We start from the raw sequence: 24,989 nt of genomic DNA, 5'->3' as shown, positions 1-24,989 counted from the left end.
AAACAAACGTCCAGTGATCATTGTCACTTTCTCCAGCGGGAAGCTGGCCCAAGGATCTCCATGCTAAGGCCTCTGCCTGCCCAGCCTCCATCTCACACTCCTGTTGAGCCTCTGTCTCCACAAGCAGGTGGCTGTGCTGGGAGGGCGGGGTCAGCCACCGGGCACAGGCTCTACTGCCGCCTGGAGCAGACCCAGCCCCTGGAGAGGAGACACGCCCTTGGTGGGGACAGCACCAACCCGCTTGTGGCCTTCAGGGTTGGTGTCTTACAGAAGCTGAGTAGGAAGAAGTATGGCCCAAAGGTACCAGATGTTGGAGCAGCGACTCATGGTCCCAAACCTGCCTCTTTCTCGATGGAAAGGTGTCTCCAGCCAAAGGATCCTGGATGAACAGGGGCCAGCAGTGCTGTTTGGGGGAGGGCGTCAGGCCAGATGGAAAATGCAAAGGCCCTGAGGCAGAAAAAGCTTTCGGAGTTAAACCACTCACTTTGGGAGAAGGGCCCAGAGAGGTGACCCTTGCCAGTCCGGTCATGGGGTTGACAGTGTGTTTGCAATGTTATGAGAGGCTATCCGGGGGTTTCCAGCAGGGGGTTGTGGGATCAGACTTGCATTTACAGTTTGAAAACTCAACTGTGAAGAGGGGATTGTGGTAGAAAGGGCAAAAGCAGACAGAGCAGAAGGGACGTTGTTAGTAGCGTGGGCGATAGGTGAGAGCCGTGGAGACGGCTTCCTGACGTGGAGTCAGGAAGGAGACGGCAGCCCGCTCCAGCATCCTTGCTGGGAAGTCCCGCGGACAGAGAGGCATGGTGGGCGACAGTCCAAGGGCTCACAGAAGAGTTGGGCACGACTTGGCGACGAAACAACAGCGTGGAGACCGAGATGAACAGACTGGAGACTGAGTTTAAGGAGTAGAAAAATGGGGAAAAGATGACATATGGCAGAAACCAGCGCAATATTGTGAAACAATTATCCTTCGATTAAAAACAAATAGTGTTTTGTTTTGTTTTTTTAAATGAGAAATAGAAGCTTTCCTCTCAAAGGAGTCCGGTGAAAGGCAACTCCATTTAGAAGCTGGCTGCAAATGTTTCTAGATCTTTGTTTTGCTTTTGCGTTTTTAAATGCACTGATTGGACACACAGAATTGTACTTGTATGCCAGCATGAGTTTCTTTTGTTTTTGGCCATGCCTCGAGGCATGTGAAATCTTAGTTCCTCAACCTGGGATGGAACGTGTGCCCCCTGCAGTGGAGGCATGGAGTCTTAACCATTGGACAGTCAGGGAAGCTTCAGTGTGAGTTTGGTTTTAATATAGATGGTATTATCCTGTACAGGGTTCATTCAGCAGTATTTCTGGAGATTTACCTATGCTATTACCCTTGTATGAGAAGGAAATGGCAACCCACTGCAGTACTCGTGCCTGGAAAATTCCATGGATGGAGGAGCCTGGTGGGCTACAGTCCATGGGCTTGCAAAGAGTCAGACAGGCCTGAGCGACTTCACTTCACTATCACTTGCTTGTCCTTGTGTAAAGGTCACTCGGGACAGCTGCACACTATTCTACAGTATTTTTAAGCCAGAAGTCATTTCCAGCTGGAGACCTGCTCCCTCAATTCCTTTTCTCCAAGGCTTTTCTTTCCTAATTGTGGTTTTCTTCCTTCAGCAAGTCGTGTCAAACTAAATAAAGAGGTAAACTGAGGCAAGCTAGAACTACCAGAAACTGAGATTATGTGGGAATAGAATAGGAATTGCAGTTTGAGGAAATGCAGATCCCAGGAGGCTACAGGTACCGGCAAGTGAGTTGGGCGGAGGGACTGTAGAGGAGGCGGGGCGCGGGGCGCAGTCCACTGGGGTTGTCGGCTGGAGGACCACTGAGACTCTCTGGCTGTTACTGGTCAGGAAGCAAGGCGGGCCGTTTGCAGGACCAGCCTTTCAGGCGAATCCCTGGCTCAATTCTTAAGTGCAACATTTCTCTCTTTTCAGGGCCCCAGGCGCGCGCTTTCCATTTTAGATCGTCGTCCTTCCACAGTTGTGAATTCTTTCTAATTGAAAACCTTGCCTTTTATTTTCTTGGTGCTCGCTTCATAAAAGGACAGCACCCGGGTGCTTCCTAAATGCTCACAGAGCCTGATTATGTAGATGCAACAAGCCTCCTGGATCCTTTGCCCTTGAACTGTCCCTGCCTGGTGCTTACAACACATTTTGAAGCAGGCCTTGACACTGTGGGCCTTCAGCCTAAGGCAGAATGTCATCTGGGCGTTCTGAGCGGGGGAAATAATGAAAACTAATGTTCAGTGGATGTCACAAGCGATTCACCATTCCGACAGTGATGGTTTTCAGGGTAGGCCGAAATGAGGTTATTTTCTTCTGCTCCAAAACATCCTGGAAATAGCCTGCCTCCTGAATTCTGGGGACAGCTCGGGAGGGAGAGGTGATGGGCAAGTTAATATTGATGCTGGGTTCCCCCCACTATTTTATGATGAAAATTTCAAACGTACAGAGAAGATTGAAAAATTTCAGTGAACACCCATATACCTACCGTCTAGATTCAACATTCCGCTCTACTGGTTTGATCATATATAACTATCTGTTCATCTGCCTGCTTGTCCCTTCACAGATGGATCAATCCATCTTTTTTTAAATGATTCTTAAAGCACACCGTGTATATCAGGACGCTGAGTCCCTAAACTTTCAGCAGGAGAACCACCAACTAGACTTTAACATTTATGAGTTTTAAATTTCTTTAAAAATATTTATAATTTTTTTAATATATGAAGGATATTTTTATCCAGTGAAAGGCACAGATCTCAAGGGGACCATCAGTTTGACAAATGCCGCCACATGGAACCTAAGCCCCTCTCAATATCTGCTGACATCCTGATGTTGGACTTTGCTCATGGACTCTGCTCATGCAACTTTTAAGACATCCTGCTGAGACTGTCCTGATGGAACTAAAGTCTACCATTTCAGGCCTTCAGCTGGGGCTCAAGTTGGGAGGGGCCCTTTCCTTTTGTGCTGTCTAATGTCACTGGATTTACTAACTTAGAAAAAAAAGTTCATTTTTATATATTACTCTGTATTAAAATTAGAAAGAACACAGAGAACCTAGAAAAAGGCTAGAGAAAATTAACTGGAAAAAAATGGGATGGGAAAGGGAATAATTCCAGGGTAAAGCACATTCCTGCAAGCGTTCTGGCTGGAGTTGGGCGAGAGCTATAAAGTATGCAAAGAATTTGATAACACGCACATTAATAGCCCATATTATGTAAAAATTATGACCGTTACAAAAGCAGGACACTTGTGGAGGGTCTTGAAATATAGCGCTGGGCTTTCAAAAGCTGCTTCGGAAAGGCCAACCAAAAGTGCACAACTTTCAAATGAAAAAAACTGAAACGTATTCTCCGAATTACTAACCACCACCCTCCTTGTCATCAACAATGAGACCGGTAGTCTGCAACTGTCTCAACAAAGTTGAAAACGCTGAGTTGAGCTTTTCTTTTTTTTTTTTTAAGTTTGAGGCCAGAATCAACACATTCTTTTGGATGCTGCCTAATTGTTTTCATGGTTAATGTGCATGCTGGTGATATCAATTCTGAATTTGAAACATTACAGGAAAGAAGGATCTAGAAAGGAGTATGGTTCTAACCCCCACCTGCAGAGATGAGCCCGAGCAGCCAACTTCTCCCCCTGCGTTTAGTTTTCATACGCACGGCGTTTCTTGGACGACCGTTCTTTCCACAACCAGCCCTTTAGAACAAAAATGTTAGAAAATATCGATTAACCGTCTTTCCCTTTCTCTGCCGGATGGGATCCAGAGATCGCTTACAGGCTGGAAGCGTTCTGAATTAAAAGAGAGACCGGGGAAGGCAAAGGAACTGCAAAGAGACATGCAAAACATCACGCCTGTATTTTGGTGAATTAGTAACAAAGAAAAGGATTAGCGTGGACGGGTACTTTTCAAAAATGTTTTTTTTTTTTCCTCTCGGGCTCCCGCTAGGGTGGAGGAAGTTGCCCGGCTCCGAGGGAGGGTGGACTGGAGCCGAGGGACGGACGGGGCGCGTCTCTCCCGCCTGTGTCCCCGCGGGGACGGGTTGGAGAGGGGGTGGCCGGCAGGTGCCCGGGGACCCCTCCCTCTCCACCCCCTCCAACACCCGGCGGGCCTCGCCCCCGGCGGGCGCGGGTCTGGGGCGCGGGGGCGGGCAGGCCGCGGGGGAGGGGGGAAGGGCCGGGGGAGGAGCGCAGGGAGGAACAGGGAGGAGCGCCCGGGCGGGCCGGGAGGAGCGCGGGGTCGGGAGGAGGAGCGCGGGGAGGAGCAGGGAGGAGCGCTGGGCCGGGAGGAGGAGCGCCCGGGCGGGCGGGGAGGAGCGCGGGGCCGTAGGGGGGGAGGCGGGGAGGAGCGCCCGGGCGGGCGGGGAGGCCCGCGGGGTGGAGGCCCGGGCGGGCGGCGGGCGGCGGGCGGCGCCGGCCCCTCCCTCCGCGAGCAGCTGCGGCCTCGGCGCGCGGCGCGCGGCGGGCGGCGGCGGGCGGCGGGCGGGGGTCCCGCGCTCCGGCGCCCAGAGCCGGGCGGAGACCCTGGCGGCGGCCCCGGCCCCGACTCGCGGCGCCTGCTGCGCTCCGGGCCGGCATGTCGGAGGCGGGCGGGCCCGCGCCTGGGGCGCCTCCGCTGCCCCCTGCGCCCCCGCAGGGCCCCCCGGGCGCGGCGGCCGGGGGCGCGGGCTCCTGCGGGCCGGCCGCGGCGGGGGCGGCGGCGGGCGCGACAGAGGGCCCGGGCGGCGGCGGCTCGGCCCGGATCGCCGTGAAGAAGGCGCAGCTGCGCTCCGCCCCGCGGGCCAAGAAGCTGGAGAAACTCGGGGTGTACTCCGCCTGCAAGGTAGGCGCGCCGCCCGGCCCCCGCCCGTCCCCGGGCCGGAGAGCCGTCCCGGGCCGAGCCCCGTCGAGGGGCGCCAACCCCGAGAGGACTCCCCCCACCTCCACCCGCAGGCGTTGCTCCGCGCCCGCGCTGCCCTGGGGCGCTGCTGCTCTGTAGGAGCTCGCCGGAGGCGCCTTCCGGGAGCGGAGCGGGTCCCAGGGAGCCCCTCTCGGGGACCTGCGCGCCCCCCTCGGCCCTCGTCCCCACTGGGCGGAGCTGTGTGGAAGCGGGGGGCGCGACCCCGGACTCTGGGCAAGCTGGGCGGGGGCGCGGCCGCGGGGGCCCGGGGCGCTGCGCGGGGGCGCGGCCGCGGGGGCCCGGGGCGCTGCGCGGCGGGCGGCCGGGCGCCCCGTGCTGTTACTGGTGCCGCTGGGACGCCTCCCCGGCTCTCGGCTGTAAACAGCACCCCCGACCCCGCTGCCCGTCCGGACGCGGCGCCGCCGGGGGGGGCCATTGTCAGCTCGGCTCGGACCGGGTGACGGCGGGGCGGGGACGGGCCCCCCGGCCTTGCGCCCCCCGCAGACGCGGCCAGGCCGGGCGCTCGGGGTCGGTGACCCCGCGCGCGCGTCCCCCGGCCAGGCGGCTTCAGCGTCTGCTGGGGCTTCTCGGCTCCTGGGTGCGCTCCCCTCCGCGCCGCTCACGCCCTGTGTAGACCCTGCCCGGGTCAGTACAGGTTTGTCGGCTGGTGTAGCATCCACTCAGACTTGAGTGCGCACAAGCGTCTCCCGGGAGCCGCTTCCATACTGACTCGGTGTCCGAAGGGCTGGGACGAGGCTGAGAGGCTGCTCTCAGGTGATGTGATGCTGGGCGGGTCACAGGCCGCATCCCGAGGGGCAACCCTAGTGCCACCCGGGACGGTATCGGATTCCTGAAACTGGGAGACAGTGGTGCTCCATGACTGGTGTTTCTGAAGGAGTGCAAAAGTGATCGAGTGGGGAGAGTGCTTCTTAGAAGGGCCCGGGGGTTGACTGCCAGGCGCATAGATGGGTCAGAACAAGGCGGGGGAGCCGCGAGCGCAAGGCAGGTCTGCGCCGGGCCGGGAACGGGCCCAGGTACCCGGCGGCCGCGGGTTCGGAACCAGAGGGGCTCGGCCCGGCGCCTGTACGCTCCGTATTTCTGGTCTGGTTCTTTATCGGGTTCCTTCTCACCCTGCTGCCACCCTAACTTGCCTGAAGTTTTGGTCCTGTCTAAAACCCTTGCGCATCTGTGCCCTGCATTCATGTTTTTAATCCTTTCAAATGTCCTTGGAGTGAAATTAGCACCCTTTCTAAAGTTTGTAACTTGAGTGTTTTACATTCACATTAACGACCAAACCTATTGGAAGGGAAAACCTCTGTCATAGAAGGTCTCTCTTGCTCCTGGGAGGCTGCAAGTCCATATCTATTTGCTCATTCATTCATTCAGTGTCAGAGGGATTCCCATCGGGGTGCCAGGCATTGTGCTAGACGCTGGGACAGTGACACCCAGAATGTGTCCTTCTGGGGCTACTGGCCAGATGTGGGCACGGCTTTGTGTGCAAGTGGTGGGTGAGCCAGTGACAGTGAATCTCAGAAAACCTGCCTTCTTAGAATGCTGTTGGCACTCCGAGCAGGGCCTTCACCGACTGGAGCACGGCTGGGGAGGAAAACTTCCTGGAGGAAGTGTCAGTGGGTGCTAAGGACTCTTAGCGGTGCAGGGTGGGATGAACTGCAGCTTCTTGTAGTGGAGAAACTGAAAGTAGTTATGACAGCTTGGAGCGGGGCCAGCGGGACCTCGAGTGCACTGACCGGGGCCCCAGGTTGGTGGGGAGGGGTGTGTGTGGCCAAGAGAGAGGCCAGGGATCTTAATGTTATCTCGGGATTTTTGTTTGTTTGTTTTTTAACTGTGCTTGAGTATGAGGAGGTGCAGACCAGCATCTGTGTTCCTTTCTGAGCTTGCCTGTACCTTTTTTGTAAGAAAACCCCAAAGGACAGATTCCCCTATCTTCTGTCACTGATTGGCCCTTGGCAAAAGTGACATCTCTCTGGAAAGAGACAAGTATGTTCATGGGGAGGGGAGATGCGGTTGGAGCTATTGAAAGAAAACAGGCCTCAGACCTGATAAAACATCTGGCCTTTAAACTTCACAAACAAACAGAAAAAGAAGGGAGCTAGTTCCTAGCCAGGGAGGGGCACCACACCCTGGGGAGAAAAAAAAAAAAGAAACAAACAAACTTGTTTTGCAGGATCCAGAGTAGAGTTCTTTGAACTGTGTCCTGGCCCAGATCGCTCAAGTGACCCAGGTAGAGCGATCATTGAAAGTGTAGATCTGACCATATTCTGTCCCTACTGACCCTTAATTTTTCTTTACCGAAAGACCCTGTGTGGGCTGGCCACTGCTGTCTCTGGCCCCTTTTCAGGGCCATGCATGCAAGGTTCCCTTCTGCCTCAGGGCCTTTGCATGTACTGTTCACCAGGACCGAAAGCTCCTTTTCCCTCACCTTCAAGCGAACTCCCAGCTCTTCCTGCAAATGTCAGATTCCTTGCATCACATTTACAACCCTATTCAGCCTTCCCGTTCTAAATTTTCAGAACCCCCTCTGTACTTATTTCTTCTTCATGGTGCTTTTATCTTGACTTTTAATTGTGTGATTATTTGGTAATGTGTTTGTCACTGTGAATAGATCCTAAGTGATGTGGTTATTGACTGGCTGAATGAACTAGAAAAAACCGAGATGATTAACTGCTAGAAGACCAGTAGTAGTGAAATTGTAGCCTGACCACTTCTTGACAGCTGGGTGGAGGGAATTGGCGATTTTTCACATAGGGCATTTCCAGGGCTCTCATAGATGTGCATAGGACTAGATTTTAGTGTTATAGAAGGAGCCCCAAGTAAGTTACAAGGAGCCCAAATCCACATCTGTTTGAATGAGAGTGTAATTTATGTACCGGAAAACCAAAACCATTACCTGAGTCTTCCTAGGGAAATAGGCCATTTCTCGACGAGAGGAGGCTGGAGCGGGTGGTGGGTGAGAGTCCTCTGAGTTCATGTTTCAGGCCCTACTGCGTGACCTTGGACATGACTTTACCTCACTCTCCGTTTCCTTGTCTACAGTGTGGGCCTAGAAGCCCCCCTCACAGGGCGACACTGAGGACTTCAAATGGGCTCCAGTGTCTGAGCACCAGCAGGTGTGTGGTCCATGGTGCATCCTCTGAGCAGCTCAGAGTAGGGTACCCTGGAAACGTGGGAGTTGAGAAGGAACGCGGGGCTTAGCCTCCTGTCTCACTTCTGCCGCGTGTGTGGCCTTGGGCACAGGTCACAGAGTTTCCCTCTGAACCTGGCTTGCTTAATCTCTAAGAGGGAGATCATGACTTCAGCCTTGAAGTTCAAAGACAGTAGGTCCCAGAATGTTTCTGGAACCTTAGACTGTTGGGTCCACACTGGCGAAATGAACCTGCCTAGTGCTGAAACAGAAATAGAGTTTCAGATATGGAAAACAAACTTATGCTTCCAGGAGAGAAAGAGGTGGGGGGAATAAACTGGGAGTTGAGGTTGACACTGCTGTGTATCAGATAAGCACAGGAAACCGTCCTCAATAATCTGTGATTCCCGACACGGGAGAAGACTCTAAGGAAGAGTGGGTATATGTTTCTGTGTAACTGATTCACATCGGTGTACACCTGAACTGACACAACACTGTAAACCCACAATACTCCACTAAAAATTACTAAAAACAAGAAAAGAAATTGCCTTGTGCTGTGCTTAGGGTCCCAGTCAGGGGCCGCCAGGCAGTTACAGAGGACGCAGTTGATGGGATTCCGGGCTGAGAGCCATGCTTGAGAGACCTGCGTGGGCACAGAACTAGAAAATTAGCCTTCATTTAAAAAATAATGGTTTATCATCTAGAAGGGGCCCTGGGTGTGAAATGCCCGCACAGGCAGAGGTGCTGCTGTGAGAGGGAAAGCGCCCTGTGTTGGGGGTGGCCGGCCGCCAGCTGAGAGGGGGCCGAGAGCCAGCCTCGAAGTTGGGGGGAGCGCGGGAAGCCTCTTCCTGCGTTTGTCCGCCCTCCTGGGAGCAGATTGCTGCTCCAGCATCTGGAGCAGCGGCTCTTACCCAGGAGCTCTTGTGCCCCCCAGGGGATGTTTCCGCCGTTGTAATGGTGGGGGGTCGGGAGGCGGCCCTGCTGGCAGCACAGGCCCGGGGTGTGGGTGACCGTCCCTCAGCGTGGGCCACCCCTCCCCACCCGCTGCGGGGACCTGGCCCCTGAGACAACGGTGCGGAAGCCGAGAAACTGCCTCAGGAGAACGCTGATTTGCCCCCAAATACCGTAACTTTGCAGCTGAGGAAAAAATGAATACTTTTCATGTTAATTTGAATAGCACTCAAAACCTGAAAAAAATCTCAGTTGTGAATCCTGGGCATATTTTTAAACAGCTTTATTTTGGTATAATTTATAGACCATAAAGCTAACCAACTGTGTGTAGTCAGGTGCTTTTGAGTAAAGGTGTCCAGTAGAGCTTCCATGACCACAGTCCAGCGTTATCACTGCCATCCCCCCGCCCCCCCCCAAAGTCTGGTCATCCCCCCCACCTCCCACTGTGGGCACCCTTTTAAGGTGATGTTTTATGTCATGTGATTGTTGGTTTGCAAACAGAAACCCAATTGAAAGTATCTTTTGGGAGACTTTTTTAGATCAGCGGTATTGTTACAGCAAAGCACAGGTGGGTAGATAAAATGTTTAAAGCCAAAAAAACCAACTCAGCCTCACACCACATTGCTCTGAAAGGGGGTACCATGGAACCAAGCAGCCCGGCAGAATGTTTCATTTGGCAGGCACCATACAGAAAGTGAGAAAGAGGACCAAATTGAATTATTTCCTCCTAAACTCTCAGAGGAGATTGAAATGCCAGCCTGCAAAGCCTTCGGATTACAGTTTGCAGTTTTATGTAACTGAGAAAAGTAGTTTAGAGGGCAAAACAGCACAAAAACCTGCTGAGGACTGTTTGGTTTCAGGAAGCCTGTGCTCGCAAAAATAGTGCTTTATGAGGCCCTGCTGGTGGGTCTCCTGTGTGTTCGTGTTTACCATTCAGTCGGTCTAAACCTGGTTACCTGTCCAGATCAGCAGGATTTAATCCGGCGTCCATTTAATTCTGTAACTCCACAGCTCTGACCGGTCATAGGGAACGTTGAGGGTGAAACATGCAGTTTCATTCCAGGTACCGTGGAACAATCAGAACATCTGCTTCTCAGATGAGAGACCTGGATACTCAGCTCAGTGCCGGTAAAGCTTGGGTGTCCGCGGCTCAGCGGCTTCTGACAGAGTTGTCTGTTCCACCCTGAGAGGAAGGTTCGGAGAAGAGTTGTCAGAGGTTTCCGCTCTGGACTGTCTCCTACTCCGAACCCGGCTTTGAATCTGCCGCAGTGCCTGGGCGGGACCCCCTGCGACCTGAAGGGAGCCTGGAAGGTCGCCTGCCCCCAGCCGGGGTGCCCCCGGCAGGCCTCACCTGCCCCTAGCCGGGTGCCCCCGGCAGGCCTCACCTGCCCCTAGCCGGGTGCCCCCGGCAGGCCTCACCTGCCTGCCTTTCAGTCTCCTCGCGGGTGGAGTGGGAGGCAGGGGCCGCCTCGTCGGTTTACCACGAAGACAAGATTGTCGGGCATCTTCTAGCCTTCTTAGAAGAACACAGGCATTCCACGGACGTCTGTTTTATTTTTTAACAATTTCCGTTGCTATCAGCAGTTCTGTCGCTAGCGTTTTCCTGCACATCATCAGATGCTTCCACCTGGGGGAACAGAAAGGCTGGGAGGTCGTCTCACCGGCGGGGCTGCCCCCACCCGCGTCCTCCCCAGACGCTCCCCTCGCGGGGAGGGCGCCTTCCTGCAGATGGTTTGTAGGGGGCCTGAGTTCGTGGCAGGCGTTCTCCTGCTCCCATTTGATGTTTATTGTGCTCCTATTGAGAAGTATGTTCAGAGGCTTGCTCTAGTTCATTGAGACGTGCAGGCCGAAAAGCGAGCAGAGTTAAGTGTTCTTTATGACTGGCCCGGGGCAGACAGATGCATGCCCTCGATTGTTTTTTTTTTCTTCCCCCTAGATTGTTTTAAAGCTGACAATCCAGAGCGGCCACCGCGCTGGCCCCAGAGAGTTCCCTGTGGAAGGGAGATGACAGATGGGCTGGAGAGGTGAGGACTCCCCTGTCCTGGGAATTTAGGAGTCCCCGAATAGCTTCAGCTAAGACTGCACACGCGGCAGAATTTCAGCACAATCCAGACGAAACAGTCTTTCTACCCTTGTGCTCACAGCCGGGGCAGTGCTCGGAGCATCAGTGTGTGTGAGGATGTGGGGTGCGCTTTTGCATATTTGCACGTCTGTGCCGCTGTCACCCAGATAACGCTGTGGAGCGTTTCCGACCCCCCAGAGGCCCTGTGTGCCCTCCCCACCACTGGTACCCTTTTTTTCTGATGCTTTTTGCCAGAGACTAGCTTTGCCTCCCTTGGAGGTCACATCAGTGGAGTCAGCACGGCATGACCTCCTTGCCTTTGGCTCTGGCGCTCCACGTGGCGGCCGTAGGCTGCGTGTATGTTGTCAGCTATAGCTCTAGGTCGTAAGAGCCCATGTTTTTAAGCTAGAAAACAAGTTAAAATTGGTTAACCATTTACAGAATGGAGGTCATTGGATGTGGACAGCTTCCTAGGATGAATTTTAATTAGGCTTGTGAAACTTTTAATTTTTTTGTGGCTGCACCACACTGCGTGGCTTGTAGTCTCCTAGTTCCCTGACCAGGGATTGAACCCAGGCTCCCGGCAGTGAAACCATGGCCTCCTAACCCCTGGACTGCCGGGGAAGTCCCCTGATTAGGCTTCTGAAAGAAAAGATGGGAATTTGATCTTTGGATGTACCGGAAGAACACATGAAGGTAAGAATGTGATGGGAAATCTAGCAGGCGTGCAGCTGCGCAGATGGAGAGACGGGTCGGATGAGAGGAGGATCCTGCAGCCTGTGGCCTTCCTCCTCCCTGCAGCCTCTTGGGGCGCCCGTGCCGGTGAATGTCAGGCCAAGTCCTGCTGTCACCCGCCTTGGCTGTGGAAGGTGACCGAGCTGTATACTGTGTCCTGTAAGCCACGCAGAGCCCAGCGTATTGCGTGCGGGGGCGGGTTCCTAGAAGGCTGGCTGGAGTCCGGTCCAGAGGCCCCAGTGGACGCTGACACCTCCGTGTTACTGGCCCAGGGGGTGGACACGTAGCACAGAGACGTTCCTCCTGGTTCACACCCACCCGATCTCCAGAACTGTGTGCTGAGGCCGCTAAGGGCCCCGTCCTCCCCTGGAGAGGCAGTGAGGCAACCTGATTACTGTACAGCCTCTGGTTTTCCCAAATAGCTCATCCTTGAAAACCCTGTTAAATATTCAAGATAAGCTTACTATTTAATGGAATTATATGGACCATAAAGTAATCTTTTCTGTAGTTGATAGGGTTAACGCAAAGGGATTTTCATCTTTTTGTCTTGCGTGTGCATGTATATAACATGGGGGTGTTATCCCTGTGTTGTTTATATATTAACATTTGTTTCCATGCGCAGCTTAGGAAGGCTGCCACTCAGGTGGGCTTTCTCTTTTAAAACTTCTTACTGGAGTGTAGTTGACTTACAGTGTCGTGTTCGTTTTGGGTGTACAGCAGAGTGAATCGGCTACACATACACACAGACTGTTTTGATTCTTTCCCATATCGGTCATTACCGGGCACTGAGCGTTCCCTGTGCTCACGGTATGTCCTTGAGTGAAAGTGAGAGTCACTCAGTCGTGTCCAACTCTTTGTGACCCCATGGACTGTACAGTCCATGGAATTCTCCAGGCCAGAATACTGGAGTGGGTAGTGTTCCCTTCTCCAGGGGATCTTCCCAACCCAGGGATCGAACCCAGGTTCTCCCGCATTGCAGGCAGATTCTTTACCAGCTGAGCCGCCAGGGAAGCCCACAGTATGTCCTTGTTAGTTATCTGTGTTATATGGTAGTGTATATGTGGAACTATATATATTGTATATTGGAATGGTCCAATTTCCCGATTTATTCCTCCCCACACGATAGGCTTTCTTTAATTTGTTCTTCTGTTTGTACCCAGAGCCCCAGACACAGGACTTACTGTGTTTTTAATCAGGAGTCAAATGCATTTATTTTGGAAGAAAAAGTGTGAATGATGTCTCTAACGATTCCCTTGGAGTGACGCACCACCTCACCTTAGGAGGTTTCCTGTGGTCTCTTCAGTGACCTCAGGGCAAGGAGTGTGGGGGTATTTCCATGACGGCCACACCATGGAGCCGGCCCCCACCTGCACTGGGAGTGGACAGCCTCCTGGGAGGCGTCTGTGGTCTGCAGGAGAGTCCTGAAGTGCAGGGTGATTCCTGACTAACATCCCAATGACTGATGGCCGCTGCTCCAGTTTGCATCGGCTCTAACAAGCTGGTGCTGAAACTGGCTGGCAGAGGGCCAGGGAAGCCAAGGTCAGCGCACTTTGAAACAGCAACGTGAGTCCTGGCAGCCAAGACTCGGGCGTCCCCGCAGGACCACCTGCCCCGCTGCCTCCCAGGGACGTGTCCATGAGTGCCGGCAGGCCGGGCGACGGGGGTGTGTGTGTGTCCCTAACGTGCTGCTTTTGTGCTGTGAGTCTGTGGGGCGGTGGGGGTCGCGCCCCCTCCACAAGCCTCAGCTCTCAGGGCTGTCGAGCAGAGGGGTCCTGCCACCATCCCGTCCACCCGGCAGACCCTCCTGGAACGCGCAGACGTGGGCACACAGCGACAGATGGGTGCTCGCTCTGGGAGAGCTTGCTTGCTGGTGGCAGAAGCAGACAGTAAATAAGAAAATAGAGCGCTAAGTGCTGCACACAGTGAAGACGAAAGCAGAGCCGCAGACGAGGCTCCCTGGGCGGCGCCGCCAGACGGAAAGCCCTCTCCAAAGAGGGGCCCGTCCTGGACCTGAGTGACGGCAGGGAGCCAGCTCTGCGTGGGGCCCCGGGCCTCGGGGAGAGGCCGCTGCAGAGACTCCGGCCCAGGGGCTTGGTGGGGTCACGGGCAGCCTGGGACTGCTGGGCTAGGGGGGCAGGCGTGAGGTGGGGGTGATGGGGCCGGCTTGCCAGAGGGTCATCCTCACAGGGTGAAATGATCTGATCTCCCACTTCCGAGCAGTTTCAACAAATGCATAGCCAGACCCAGAACGTTTTTGTCACCTTAGAAAGTTCCCCACCTCAGAAGCAACCGCTGATCTACTTTGTGTCACCGGTTAGTTCTGGTATTCCTGCATTTCTTGTACCACGTGGTACACAGTGTTCTTTTTGCACTCCGCTTAGGATTTTGGGGGTTCATTCATGTTGCTGCATACGTCAGTAGTTTATTTCTTTTTATTGTTGAGAAATACTCCACTATATGGATGTGCTACAGCTTATCTGTCTACCTGTTGATAGATCTGGCCTGTTTCCAGTATTTTCAGAGAAGACCTGCTTGGTTTAAGCATCCTCTTTGGCTGCCCTGAGAAGGATAAAGTGTGTAAGACAAAGAGTAGGAAAAGGGGGGCATTTGAAGTTGTTACAGCCCGGGTCTAAGTGGATGGTGGCTTGGGTGAAGGCAGTGGACGGGTGAGGAGACAACTTGAGGCTGTATTATGAATTTAGAAGCAACAGGATTTGCGTTATTGGGGGGCGTGCTGGCGAGTGAAGCAAAGACAGGTGAATGTATGTGATGTGTAGGTTGTTGGCCTGAGCAGCTGAGAGGAGGGATCCATTTATCAAGATGGTGAGACCGCGGGAGAAATATTGAGATGGATGAGTTGAGAACTCTCTTACGGACGTGTTATGGTGTGATTCTGAGTCAAGTGTGATGCTAAAGTGAGGTGATTTCATTTAGCAGTTGTGTGTAATATCTGGAGCATTCTAAATAATTAGCAAATGGTAGCTACTATTCCAGTTACAGGCAGCGCTAATTAAACCTAAGTGTTGGCGAAGATGAATGGATAAAGGTGTGGTGTGTATATACATTGGGCTGTTACTTAGTCCTAAAATGGATGAAATAATGTCACTTGCCGCAGCATGGATGGATCTAGGGATTATCATCCTAAGTGAAGTAAGATGAATACCATATGGTATCACTTACATGTGATGCTAAAATAATACAAGTGAACTTACAAAACAGAAACAGACTCACAGAAACAGAAAACAAGCTTATGGCCCCCAGGGTTGGGGGAGGGATGCCTCAGGAGTCTGGGTTTCACTTACACACACTGCTGTGTACAAAACAGTGAACAGCAAGGCCCTGCGTCTAGCACAGGGAACTGGATCCAGCATCTTACGATGACCTGTTGTGGAAGAGAACAGGAAAAAGAACACATACACAGTATAACTGAATTACTTTGCTATACACACGAAAGGGACTCCATATTTTAAGTCAGCTATACTTGGAAAAAAAAACAACAGTGCTAAGTGATAATTGTTGATCTTAATACAGTGACTTGCCCAAATGGAGGCAAAGGAAAAGTGAGTTAAACAGAAATAGTGGGAATTAGGGTCCCCTGGGTAAAGGGGAGAGCCACTGATGGAAGGTCTTGAGTTTCAGGTAGAAAACTTCACACTGAATCGGTGTGCTAACAGTGAGTCTTTGCAGCAGGAAGGAGGACACATGGGATGTTTTAGAGCCAGCAGGTCCAGGTCGAGGTTTTGGGTGGGGTGCTTGCTCCTTGGCCAGCCGTGTGAGTGCAGCAAACAGGCCTCTCTGAGCGCGGACTCTCGGGCCCTGTGGGCCCTTGGGTGGGGAGATAGGATGGGGAGATAGGACGATGCAGGTGACAGTCGCCAGTCGCCTTGGGAGCGGCAGACAGAAGTGCTTAACTTTGCTGGTGGCATTTTTGAGCGGAGCCCGTGTTCCCTGCAAGGCAGGCGTGTGCTGAAGGTGGGAAGGGGCCGGCGGGGAGAGAGGAGAAGAGTGAACTGGGAGAGGCTTGGAAAGGAGAGCCAGGTGGCCCGGGATGGGGGCTCGCAGGCAGGTGGCCACCCTGGGAGCTGGGGACGCGGATGTAGGGAAGGGTGGTGGGCTGGGTGCTGGGGCTGAGGGCGGCCTCAAGAACCCGGCTGAGGAGCCTGGTGGGGGGCCTGCTCTGCGGGTGGTGGGGCTGCTAGGCTGACCCTGCGGGGGCCCCGGAGCGGCGCGGGACGCGCGCAGGACGAGGCTCCGGGAGGGTCCGCGGCTCCGGGAACATCTACGGCTCTGCGCTCCGGGGCCCCTCCGGGTGACGCCGCTGGCTTTGGGCCTGGAGGGCTGACTCGGGTGTGATGAGGGGTCCCGCCCCTCGTAGGCCGGTCGCGGCCCTAGAGTCGTTCTAACAGCGTCTGAGGGTCTCGGGGGTCCTGGGCCTTGGATTCGCCCAGATTGGATGAGTCAGCTTGAAGAGTCAGATCTTGACTTGACTCCAGCCTGGACTCAGGGACGTCTTCCAGGCCCAGGGGTCTCCTCCCAGAGCTTTCCCGTTGGTCTGATGTTGGTGCGTCTCGGAGGGTCTGCAAGGGCGTTTTGTGAATCTTGTCTGTACCTGGTGGTCTTCCCTGGGATCATTTCCTCAGGGCTGAGTTCTCTTCTCCTCTGTACCCCCTGACCACTCTCCTCAGTCCTCCTTTTGCTGGTTCCACGTGGCTTCCAGACCAGAATGGCACCCTTCCTCAAGGTCTCCCGAGACCTTGTGTTTCCCAGTGCCTCACTGGTTGTCCGGAGAAGGCAATGGCAACGCACTCCAGGACTCTTGCCTGGAAAATCCCATGGATGGAGGAGCCTGAAGTCTATGGGGTCGCTAAGAGTCGGGCACTACTGAGCGACTTCACTTTCACTTTTCACTTTGATGCATTGGAGAAGGAAATGGCAACCCACTCCAGTATTTTTGCCTGCAGAATCCCAGGGAAGGGGGAGCCTGGTGGGCTGCCATCTATGGGGTCGCACAGAGTCGGACACGACTGAAGCGACTTAGCAGCAGCAGCACTGGTTGTTCTCTCCTTCCAATTCTGTTTCCACTTTGTTTTTTTGGCTGTACCCTGCTGCACCTGGGGTCTTAGTTCCCCAACCGGGGCTCAGACCCTCGCCCTGCAGGGGAAGTGCAGAGTCTTAACTGCTGACTACCAGGGGATCCCCAGTTTTCACCTTCAATCAGTCAGTTCAGTCGCTCAGTCGTGTCCGACTCTTTGCGACCCCATGAATCGCAGCACACCAGGCCTCCCTGTCCATCACCAACTCCCGGAGTTTACCCAAACTCATGTCCATCGAGTCGGTGATGCCATCCAGCCATCTCATCCTCTGTCATCCCCTTTTCCTCCTGCCCCCAATCCCTCCCAGCATCAGGGTCTTTTCAAATGAGTCAACTCTTCGCATGTTGTGGCCGAAGTATTGGAGTTTCAGCTTTAGCATCAATCCTTCCAATGAACACCCAGGACTGATCTCCTTTAGGATGAACTGGTTGGATCTCCTTGCAGCCCAAGGGACTCTCAGCAGTCTTCTCCAACACCACAGTTCAAAAGCATCAATTCTTCTGCACACAGCTTTCTTTATAATCCAACTGTCACATCCATACGTGACCACAGGAAAAACCATAGCCTTGACTAGACGGACCTTTGTTGGCAAAGTAATGTCTCAGCTTTTTAATATGCTATCTAGGTTGGTCATAACTTTCCTTCCAAGGACACCTTCAGTCCCGGGCAAATTCGAGCTCCTGAGGGAAGACTGTCTCCCCACTCCCACTTCTTTTTACCTGCGCGCGAAGCCCCCCAAATCTTAAAGATCCCTGTTTCCAGTCACAGCTTTATGCTGTCTGCGGGCTGTCCACGGGCAGTTGTGGAAGCCAGAGGGATTATCACCCAGTGAGGAAAGAAAAAATTTCACGTCCCAGAAAGGATGTCTTAGCCGCTTAAATTCACAGCGGGTGTGGAAAGCTCCCGTTAATCAGGGAGAAGAGAGGTTTTAACAGTCACATCCCCAAGGCCACCTTCACATTTTGCTGCTCCAAGTGTGGTCCTCACCTCACTGCTTAGAAATGAGATTCTGGGGCCTCACCCTGGCCCTCCTGATTCTGAATCTGCATTTTAACAAGATTGCTGAGGTAATTTGGGGGCAGATTAAAGTTTGAGAACACCCCACGAGTATCATTCAAACTGCTTCCAAAGCGGTTCAGTTCCAGAGAGAACCTTTATTGAAATCACAGCTCATACAGCAGACTCCGGGTGTTGTTGCTGTTTTAAAATAGGAGGAAAGAAATTTTTTTTTCAAAGAAATACATGATAAAAAAAAAAAGACATGCTCACAGTTAAGAGCAGAATTCAGATGCTCATGATGGTGGCAAATCAAAACTTAGACGCTCCCACCCCAGTCCTCCCAACCCCAGCTCACTCTTCCTTCTCTTGTAATCATTTTCAGAAATTGTCGGTCTCCCTTCTTCCCCTGCCTTCCTGAGGCTGCATCTTCCATTTTCTACTGTAGTTTAAGGAGGGGAACGGGAGTCATTGTACAGAAACCCATTGCTGATTCTGATAGAATGAATTTGCAAACAAGCCAGAAAGCTGCAGGGCAACAGGTCAAAGGTGTCAGTGAGTGAGAGGAACGCCAGCAAGAGGGCTTTATTATTAGCACGTTTTAATTGTTTCAGCCTTTCCACTAATTGTGAAACCAGGGCAGCCTACTTAACGGCTTATTTCTGTCGCTTGTTATTTCTCCTTTGCTGGGGTAGATTCCGACAGGCGTGGTCACCTAGATGCTCCGACTTCTTTTGCTTTTTCCTTGATCAGAAAGGACAGCGGTGGAGACCCCCACACCCCCACCCTGGGGCTGGTGTTTTATTATGATGATGGTTTTTAATGTAGCTTATTAAGCTTCTTCCATTTGTATTTGAGAAAATAAGCTTCAATTTTGGGACACACTGTAGAAGACCCATATTTGAATAGATAGAATTTGATAGCAAGCTCTTACCCTTTTAAACGACAGCTTTACTGAGGTATAATTCGCATGGCATGAATTCCTCTGGCTCTAAGTGTGCAATTCAATCATTTTGGGAAACTGTCTGAGTAGTATAGTCATCACCCAAGTCCAGGTTTCCATTTCCGCAGAAAGGGCCTTGTGTGCACCTCCCGCCCAGACTGCTGTTGCCTCTCTGCTGCTCCTCTCAGGCGTGTCCGACTGTGCGACCCCATGGATTGCAGCCCCCGGGCTCCTCTGTCCGTGGGATGCTCCGGGTGCGAATACTGGAGTGGGTTGCCATGCCTCCTCCAGTGGATCTTGCCAACCCAGGGACTGAACCCAGGTCTCCTGAATTGCAGGCAATTGCTTTACTGCTGAGCCACCAGGGAAGCCTAGTCAACTTTCCACCTCTGTGCATTTGCCTTTTCTGGACATTTATGTAACTGAAATATATAATATGTGATTTTTTGGCCCCTGGCTCCTTGCATCATGTTTTGCAGCTCCTCCTGTGGTAGCTTGCATCATCACGTCATTGTTTTCTGCCCTGTCATATTCCAGTGGGTATGCCACATTTTATGAATTCACCGGTTGATGGACTTTGGGTTCTTTTCACTTTTTGGTTAATATGAATAATGTTACTGAAAATGACTTTTTTTTAAGTTGTGGTAGAATACACATCACATAAAATTTATCATCTTAACCATTTTTAAGTTCAGCAGTGTTGAGAAATTCACCCTGTTGTACAACCATCATCATCTCTCTACTGTACTTCATCCTGCAAACGGAAACTCTGTTCTCATTGAACTGCAGCTTCCCATGGCTTCAGTTACTCAATTCCTGGCAACCTCCCCTTGTCTCTAGGATTTGACTACTTTTCACTCTGTGTTCTTTTGATGCATAGAAATTTTACATTTTGATTAAGTCGTGTTGTTGTTGTTGCTGTCTATGCTTTTGGTGTCCTATCCAAGAAATCATGGACAAATCTAATGTCAAGAAGCTTTTCCCTTATGTTTTCTGTTAAGAGTTTCATCATTTAGGTTTTAGGTCTTTAATCCATTTGAGGTTAGTTTTTCTATATGATGTAAGAGTTCAACAACTTCATTCTTTTGCATGTGAATATTCAGTTTTTCCATTTGTCAAAAAGGTTGCCCTTTTCCCATTGAATGGTCTTGGCCCCCTTGTCGAGAATCATTTGACCACCTATGTGAGGGTTTATTTGGGGGTTTTCTGTTAGTTTAACTTTTTATGGAACTGCTGAGTTGTTTTCCAAAGCAGCTGCTCCATATTAACAGTCCCCTTCAACAGTGCCTGAGGACTCGTGTGCCTTCATGACCAGACGTACTACCTGCTCTTTTGATTGCAGTCATTCTTATGGGGGAGAAGTTGTATCCCATTGTTGTTTTCGTTCTTAACCTTTGAACATTTTGCTTTTGTCCAGCCTGGAACAGAGAGGCAGCAAATCAGACAGACACACAGGTGCGCATAGCCACAGGGCCTGAACACACTCGGTGCTTCTGCAGGGTAGACCGAACAAACTCAGGGAGGTGTCTTAACGTCTAGAGCTTCTGCTTTCTCTTCTGAGTAGTGGGAGCAGTGAATCCCTTTCTCACACACGGTGAGGTGGGAATGTGTGTGCAACTGCCTGTTTTAGCCTGTGCTGTAATGTTGGACTCAGTTTTACTCCCTAATCCTGTCTGTATGTTTTCACTGTGGGACATTCCCTGTCACTGGTTTAACTTCTCCGGCAAGCACGACTCTCTGGCATTTTAAGCCTGACAGCGAGCGTCCTGCTGGAGGGCCTGGCGCTTCCACTGTGGCTCCTCTGGGTGCCAACCAGGACTCTTCAGGCCCGGAGCACCCTGCTCCCTGTCTGCCTGCCATCTGGGTCATGGTTACTTGTTTATCCAGTTTTGCTTCCTTCTGTCCTGGCTTCTGCATCCTCTGACCTCTCACCCTGGATCCTGCTGGGGCAGAGACCATTTTTATGCCGTGGGCTTGTCAGCAGCACTGAGGCGGCCTTTTCTCTCTTGGCGCTGCTGCTCTGCAGAGACGGCTCCTGGGGAATGAGCTCCCCACCCCCCCACGCCCAGTTTGTAGCTGCCACAGTAATTGGCTTGGCAGTCACTCCCTGCAAGGTTGTCCTGCAGCTGATACTCTGTTGAAGCTGCAAGGCCAACCCCCTTGGGAGTTCCCCTGAGCCAGCAGCCGTCTGGTCTAATTAAGGTGTTTTGAAGGGAGCCCTCTTATCTCAGAGAACAGTGGCAGCCGGAACATCTGGAAGGGAGATAGGGAGGCTGAGACGGAGGGCAGGTAGCAGCAGCTTGGGGTGCTTGGCAGAAAATGCGCTGCTGGTATCAGGGGTGATGCTGAGTGTTTTCTCAGGACTTAGTACGTCCTCTCTCGTAAACAGGGCCATAGGTCCTGCACATGTTAAAAATACGATGCACTTAGGGTTCAGTGTGTCCTGTGATATTTGTACACATGTAGGAAGTAATTTTCTTATCCCACCAACATGAAAAATCCAGAAACAACTGAGCAAAATCAAGAGACTTCCAGATGTTTCAATTGGGTGTAACTTTCATCATTTAGAAGCATTTAAGAAATACGGGGACTCTTCTGTACCTCAGCAGTTAGGGTCCGTAGTGAAGACTTGGGTTTGGAGGGGTAAATTCCCTTTAAACTCTAGTGCAGCAACATCAATAGGAATCGAACGTGAGCACATACCTGTCTGTAACTTAACGTTTCCTGACAGCCACCTGTGTTCTTAAACGTTCTGTTACAGTTGATTGACAGTGTTGTGTTAGCTTCAGGCGTCCAGCAAAGTCAATCAGTTATGCGTGTACACATATCCACTCTGTCTTAGAGTCTTTTCCCATCGTAGGTCATTACAGAGGATTGAGTGGAGCTCCCTGTGTTACACAGCAGGTTCTTATCTATTTTATGCCACTTGCATTAATTTTCTTGGAATGCCATAAAAAATGATCACAAACATTATCAGGAATTTATTCCTTTAATTCAATTTTGGAGGCCAGAGGTCTGAAATCAAGGTGTCAGCAGGGCAGGGCTCTGAAGGATCTGGGATGAATCCTTCCTGGGTCTTCCTAGCATCTGGTGGCTCCTGGCAGCCTTGGCCAGTACCAGGGATCAACAGGGTGGGTTGTTAACCCCTGAACCACAGGGGAAGTTCCCTCTTGGTTTTATAGGTTCTCCTCTCCAGTCTCTGCCTCTGTCTCCACAGGGCATCTTCCATCTGCGTGAATGACTTGGTGTCCGGATCTCCCTCTCCTTTCTCTTACAAAAATACCACTTATTGGTTTTAAGGCCCAGTCTAAACTAGGTTAATTTTGTCTCAAGATCCTTAAGTAATCCTGGGTCCAGACAAGGTCCCTTTGTGAGGTTCTGGGTGGTCATAAACTTTGGGGGACAAGTATTCAGCACGTAAAAAATTGAAATAAAACACTTTCATTAGTTTTAATGTTTTACCTAATATTCCAAAATATCATTATAACATGAATCAGTAGAAAAGAATTCCTGATTAGATAGTTTAGCATCCTTCCCCCACCTTTGACACTGTCTCTGAATTCAGAGCATTTCCGACCTTGCGGCTCACCTCGGCCTTGCCTGAGGGCGGCAGGGCGCTCTGGAGCCTCAGCCTTGCCCGGGGCGGCAGGGCGGCCTGGAGCCCTGCCCGTGCTGACGCAGCTTTCCCACTTCAGGGTTTCTCTGTGCTCCCTTCTCACCCTCCCTCCACCCTTCTCTTAGTTTTCATGGAATTTTTCTGTTTATTTGGGAAAAGTCTCAGTCCTTCTGAACAAAGGAAACAAAAACCTACTTTGTAAAAGCTACTGGGTTCCCAAGACTCAGCGGAGGAAGCAGGGTTAGCCACTTTTGAAAGAATAGTCCTTTATTCAGTTACTTTCTAAATCATCCAAGTTTCTTGTTGTGCAATTTATCAAGCTCTTCTGTAACAAGTGGCTTCAATGTGGGGGATGTAGCCGTCTTTTACTGAGTACGGGGAATGCAAGGGTCTTGGGAGGACTCTCCCTGATGTGAGGTTCATGACCTACCCACTTCTCAGGCCCCCAAGAACACAGCAGTCTTCTGTCATATTAAGACAAGAAGGACAAGAAGAGGCATCGATTTTAACTTCTGGACTGTAAGTCTGTTGTAATCATGAGGTTAAGATTTTTATCTCTGAAAATCCCCGTATCCTTTTCTCCAAGAACTGGAAGCTTGTTCCTGTCTTGGCTTGAACTTCAGTGAGGGGAGGGGGCTTATAAGCAGTGCCACAGGGACAAGGGTGTTGGATCCTGGAATTCTTACATGTGGTTTATGATAAGGCTGTGGTTTCCACCCTCCCTGTGTGTACTGAGCCTCTGTTATTGTTGTTGGAATCATGTTTTTTCCTTCAGAGGAATCAATGTTAAAGAAAATTAGCAATCAACCCATGAATATGAACTCCAGAGAAGAATATAGAATACAAAGGGAATGTCCCTTCTCCTCCCAACTTTCACCCCCCCACACACACTAGAAAGTGTGTCTCTTTCTAGTTCCTCTGTATATCTGCATTCCTACATTTGAAATTGCTTATGCATTTAACAAACATACATCAAATTATGGTCCGTATTATTTGGTGGGTTTGTCTTTGCTACCATTCACTAGGACCTAGACAGGTTCATTGTCAGAACAAATATTTAGCCTTATTTTTTTTAATCCATTAAAAAATTGAAGTCTAGTTGATAAATAATATTGTTTTAGGTGTGAGCAAAGTGAATCAGTTACATATATATATATATTGTCACACATTTGGAAGATCCTTTCCCCATACAGTCATTAGAGGGTGTTGAGTAGAGATCCCTGTGCTATGCAGTAGGTGCTCATTAGTTACTGTTTTATATGTCGCGTGTGTGGATGTCAATCCCAAGCTCCTAGTTTATCCATCTCTCCTCCCTTCCCCCGCTGGTGACAGTAAGTTTGTTGTCTACATATGTAACTCTATTTCTCTTTTGTAAATAAGTTCATTTGTACCTTTTTTTTTATATTCCACATATAAGTGATATCATATTTATCTTTCTGTCTCTGACTTACTTCACTCAGTATGACAATCTCTAGGTCTATCCATGTTGTTGCAAATGGTATTATTTCTTTCTTTTTTATGGCTGAGTAATATTCCATCGTGTATGCTTGTTTTTGTTCCGTCACTCAGTCGTATTCAACTCTTTGCGGCCCCATGGACTGCAGCACGCCAGGCCTCCCTGTCCTTCACCATCTCCCAGAGTTTACTTAAACTCATGTCCATTGAGTCAGTGATGCCATCCAACCGTCTCTTCCTCGGTCGTCCCCTTCTCCTCCTGCCCTCAATCCTTCCCAGCATCAGGGTCTTTTCCAGTGAGTCGGCTCTTAGCATCAGGTGGCCAAAGTATTGGAGCTCCAGCTCCAGCTTTGGTCCTTCCAGTTTATATTGTGCACATGTACCACATCTTTTTTATCCATTCCTCTGTTGATGGACATTTAAATTGCTTCCATGTCTTGGTTATTGTAAATAGTGTTGCAGTGAATGTTGGGATGCATATATCTTTTTTGTTGTTTAATATTGAGCGAGCAAGTGACTTAAGTTAGGAATAACTTTTTTTTTTTTAATTAGAGGATAATTGCTTTACAATGTTGTGTTAGTTTGCACATATCTTTTAAATTAGTTTTCTCCAGATTCATGCCCAGCAATGGGATTGCTGGATCATGTATGTGAGGAGTGACACTTTTCGGTGTAAGCTGACCAATCTTTTGTTCACTAAGTGCTGTGATTCCACAGTGATCGGGACCAGTATCTTCAAGCTACTTTCATTGGCTGCATCCTCTTTAGGTCCTTGCTTTAAAGTATTAACTGTCATAGTTGGTCATGATTTACAGAGCTCTGGTCTCAGCTAATCTTTCACCTAACAGGGCTGTCCTACCATGTTAACAGTGTCTTCATTACCACTTCCATCCATTCAGCACCTACCCACCTTCATTCCTTAGTGCCTCTAACAGTCTTGTGGGATGAATATTTTGTGCTCCTTTCATAGATTAGGAAGGTTAAGGGATTTACCTCAGGTTCATACAGTTCGCAGATGCTGAAGCTAAGGTTTGAAATTGCCTTTGCATCACTCCAGGCCCACCCTCCTGAACAGA

At 51.1% G+C, this 24,989-nt stretch overlaps 1 protein-coding gene and 1 long non-coding RNA gene across 2 annotated transcripts in view; one reads left to right on the top strand and one right to left on the bottom strand.

Moving 5' to 3' along the window:
• Nucleotides 1–343: 343 nt before the first annotated feature.
• On the bottom strand, nt 344–5,075 carry LOC122675304. The gene is made up of 3 exons (XR_006335229.1): nt 4,962–5,075; nt 3,646–3,740; nt 344–447 (listed from the first exon to the last, which is right to left on the bottom strand). It is a non-coding gene; the product is annotated as an uncharacterized LOC122675304 (long non-coding RNA).
• Nucleotides 4,485–24,989, top strand: part of KAT2B (lysine acetyltransferase 2B) — a 93,515-nt gene continuing 73,010 nt past the window's right edge. Inside the window, exon 1 of the mRNA XM_043873838.1 lies at nt 4,485–4,863. Within this exon, the coding sequence (XP_043729773.1) occupies nt 4,618–4,863 (246 nt within the window). The 5' untranslated portion in view covers nt 4,485–4,617. The remainder of the gene's footprint in view (nt 4,864–24,989) is intronic.

The sequence above is a fragment of the Cervus elaphus genome, chromosome 19 (assembly GCF_910594005.1).
Source record: "Cervus elaphus chromosome 19, mCerEla1.1, whole genome shotgun sequence".
NCBI lineage: Eukaryota > Metazoa > Chordata > Mammalia > Artiodactyla > Cervidae > Cervus > Cervus elaphus.
The sequence above is the reverse complement of the archived record's forward strand: the minus strand, read 5'-3'. Positions and strand labels throughout refer to the sequence as shown.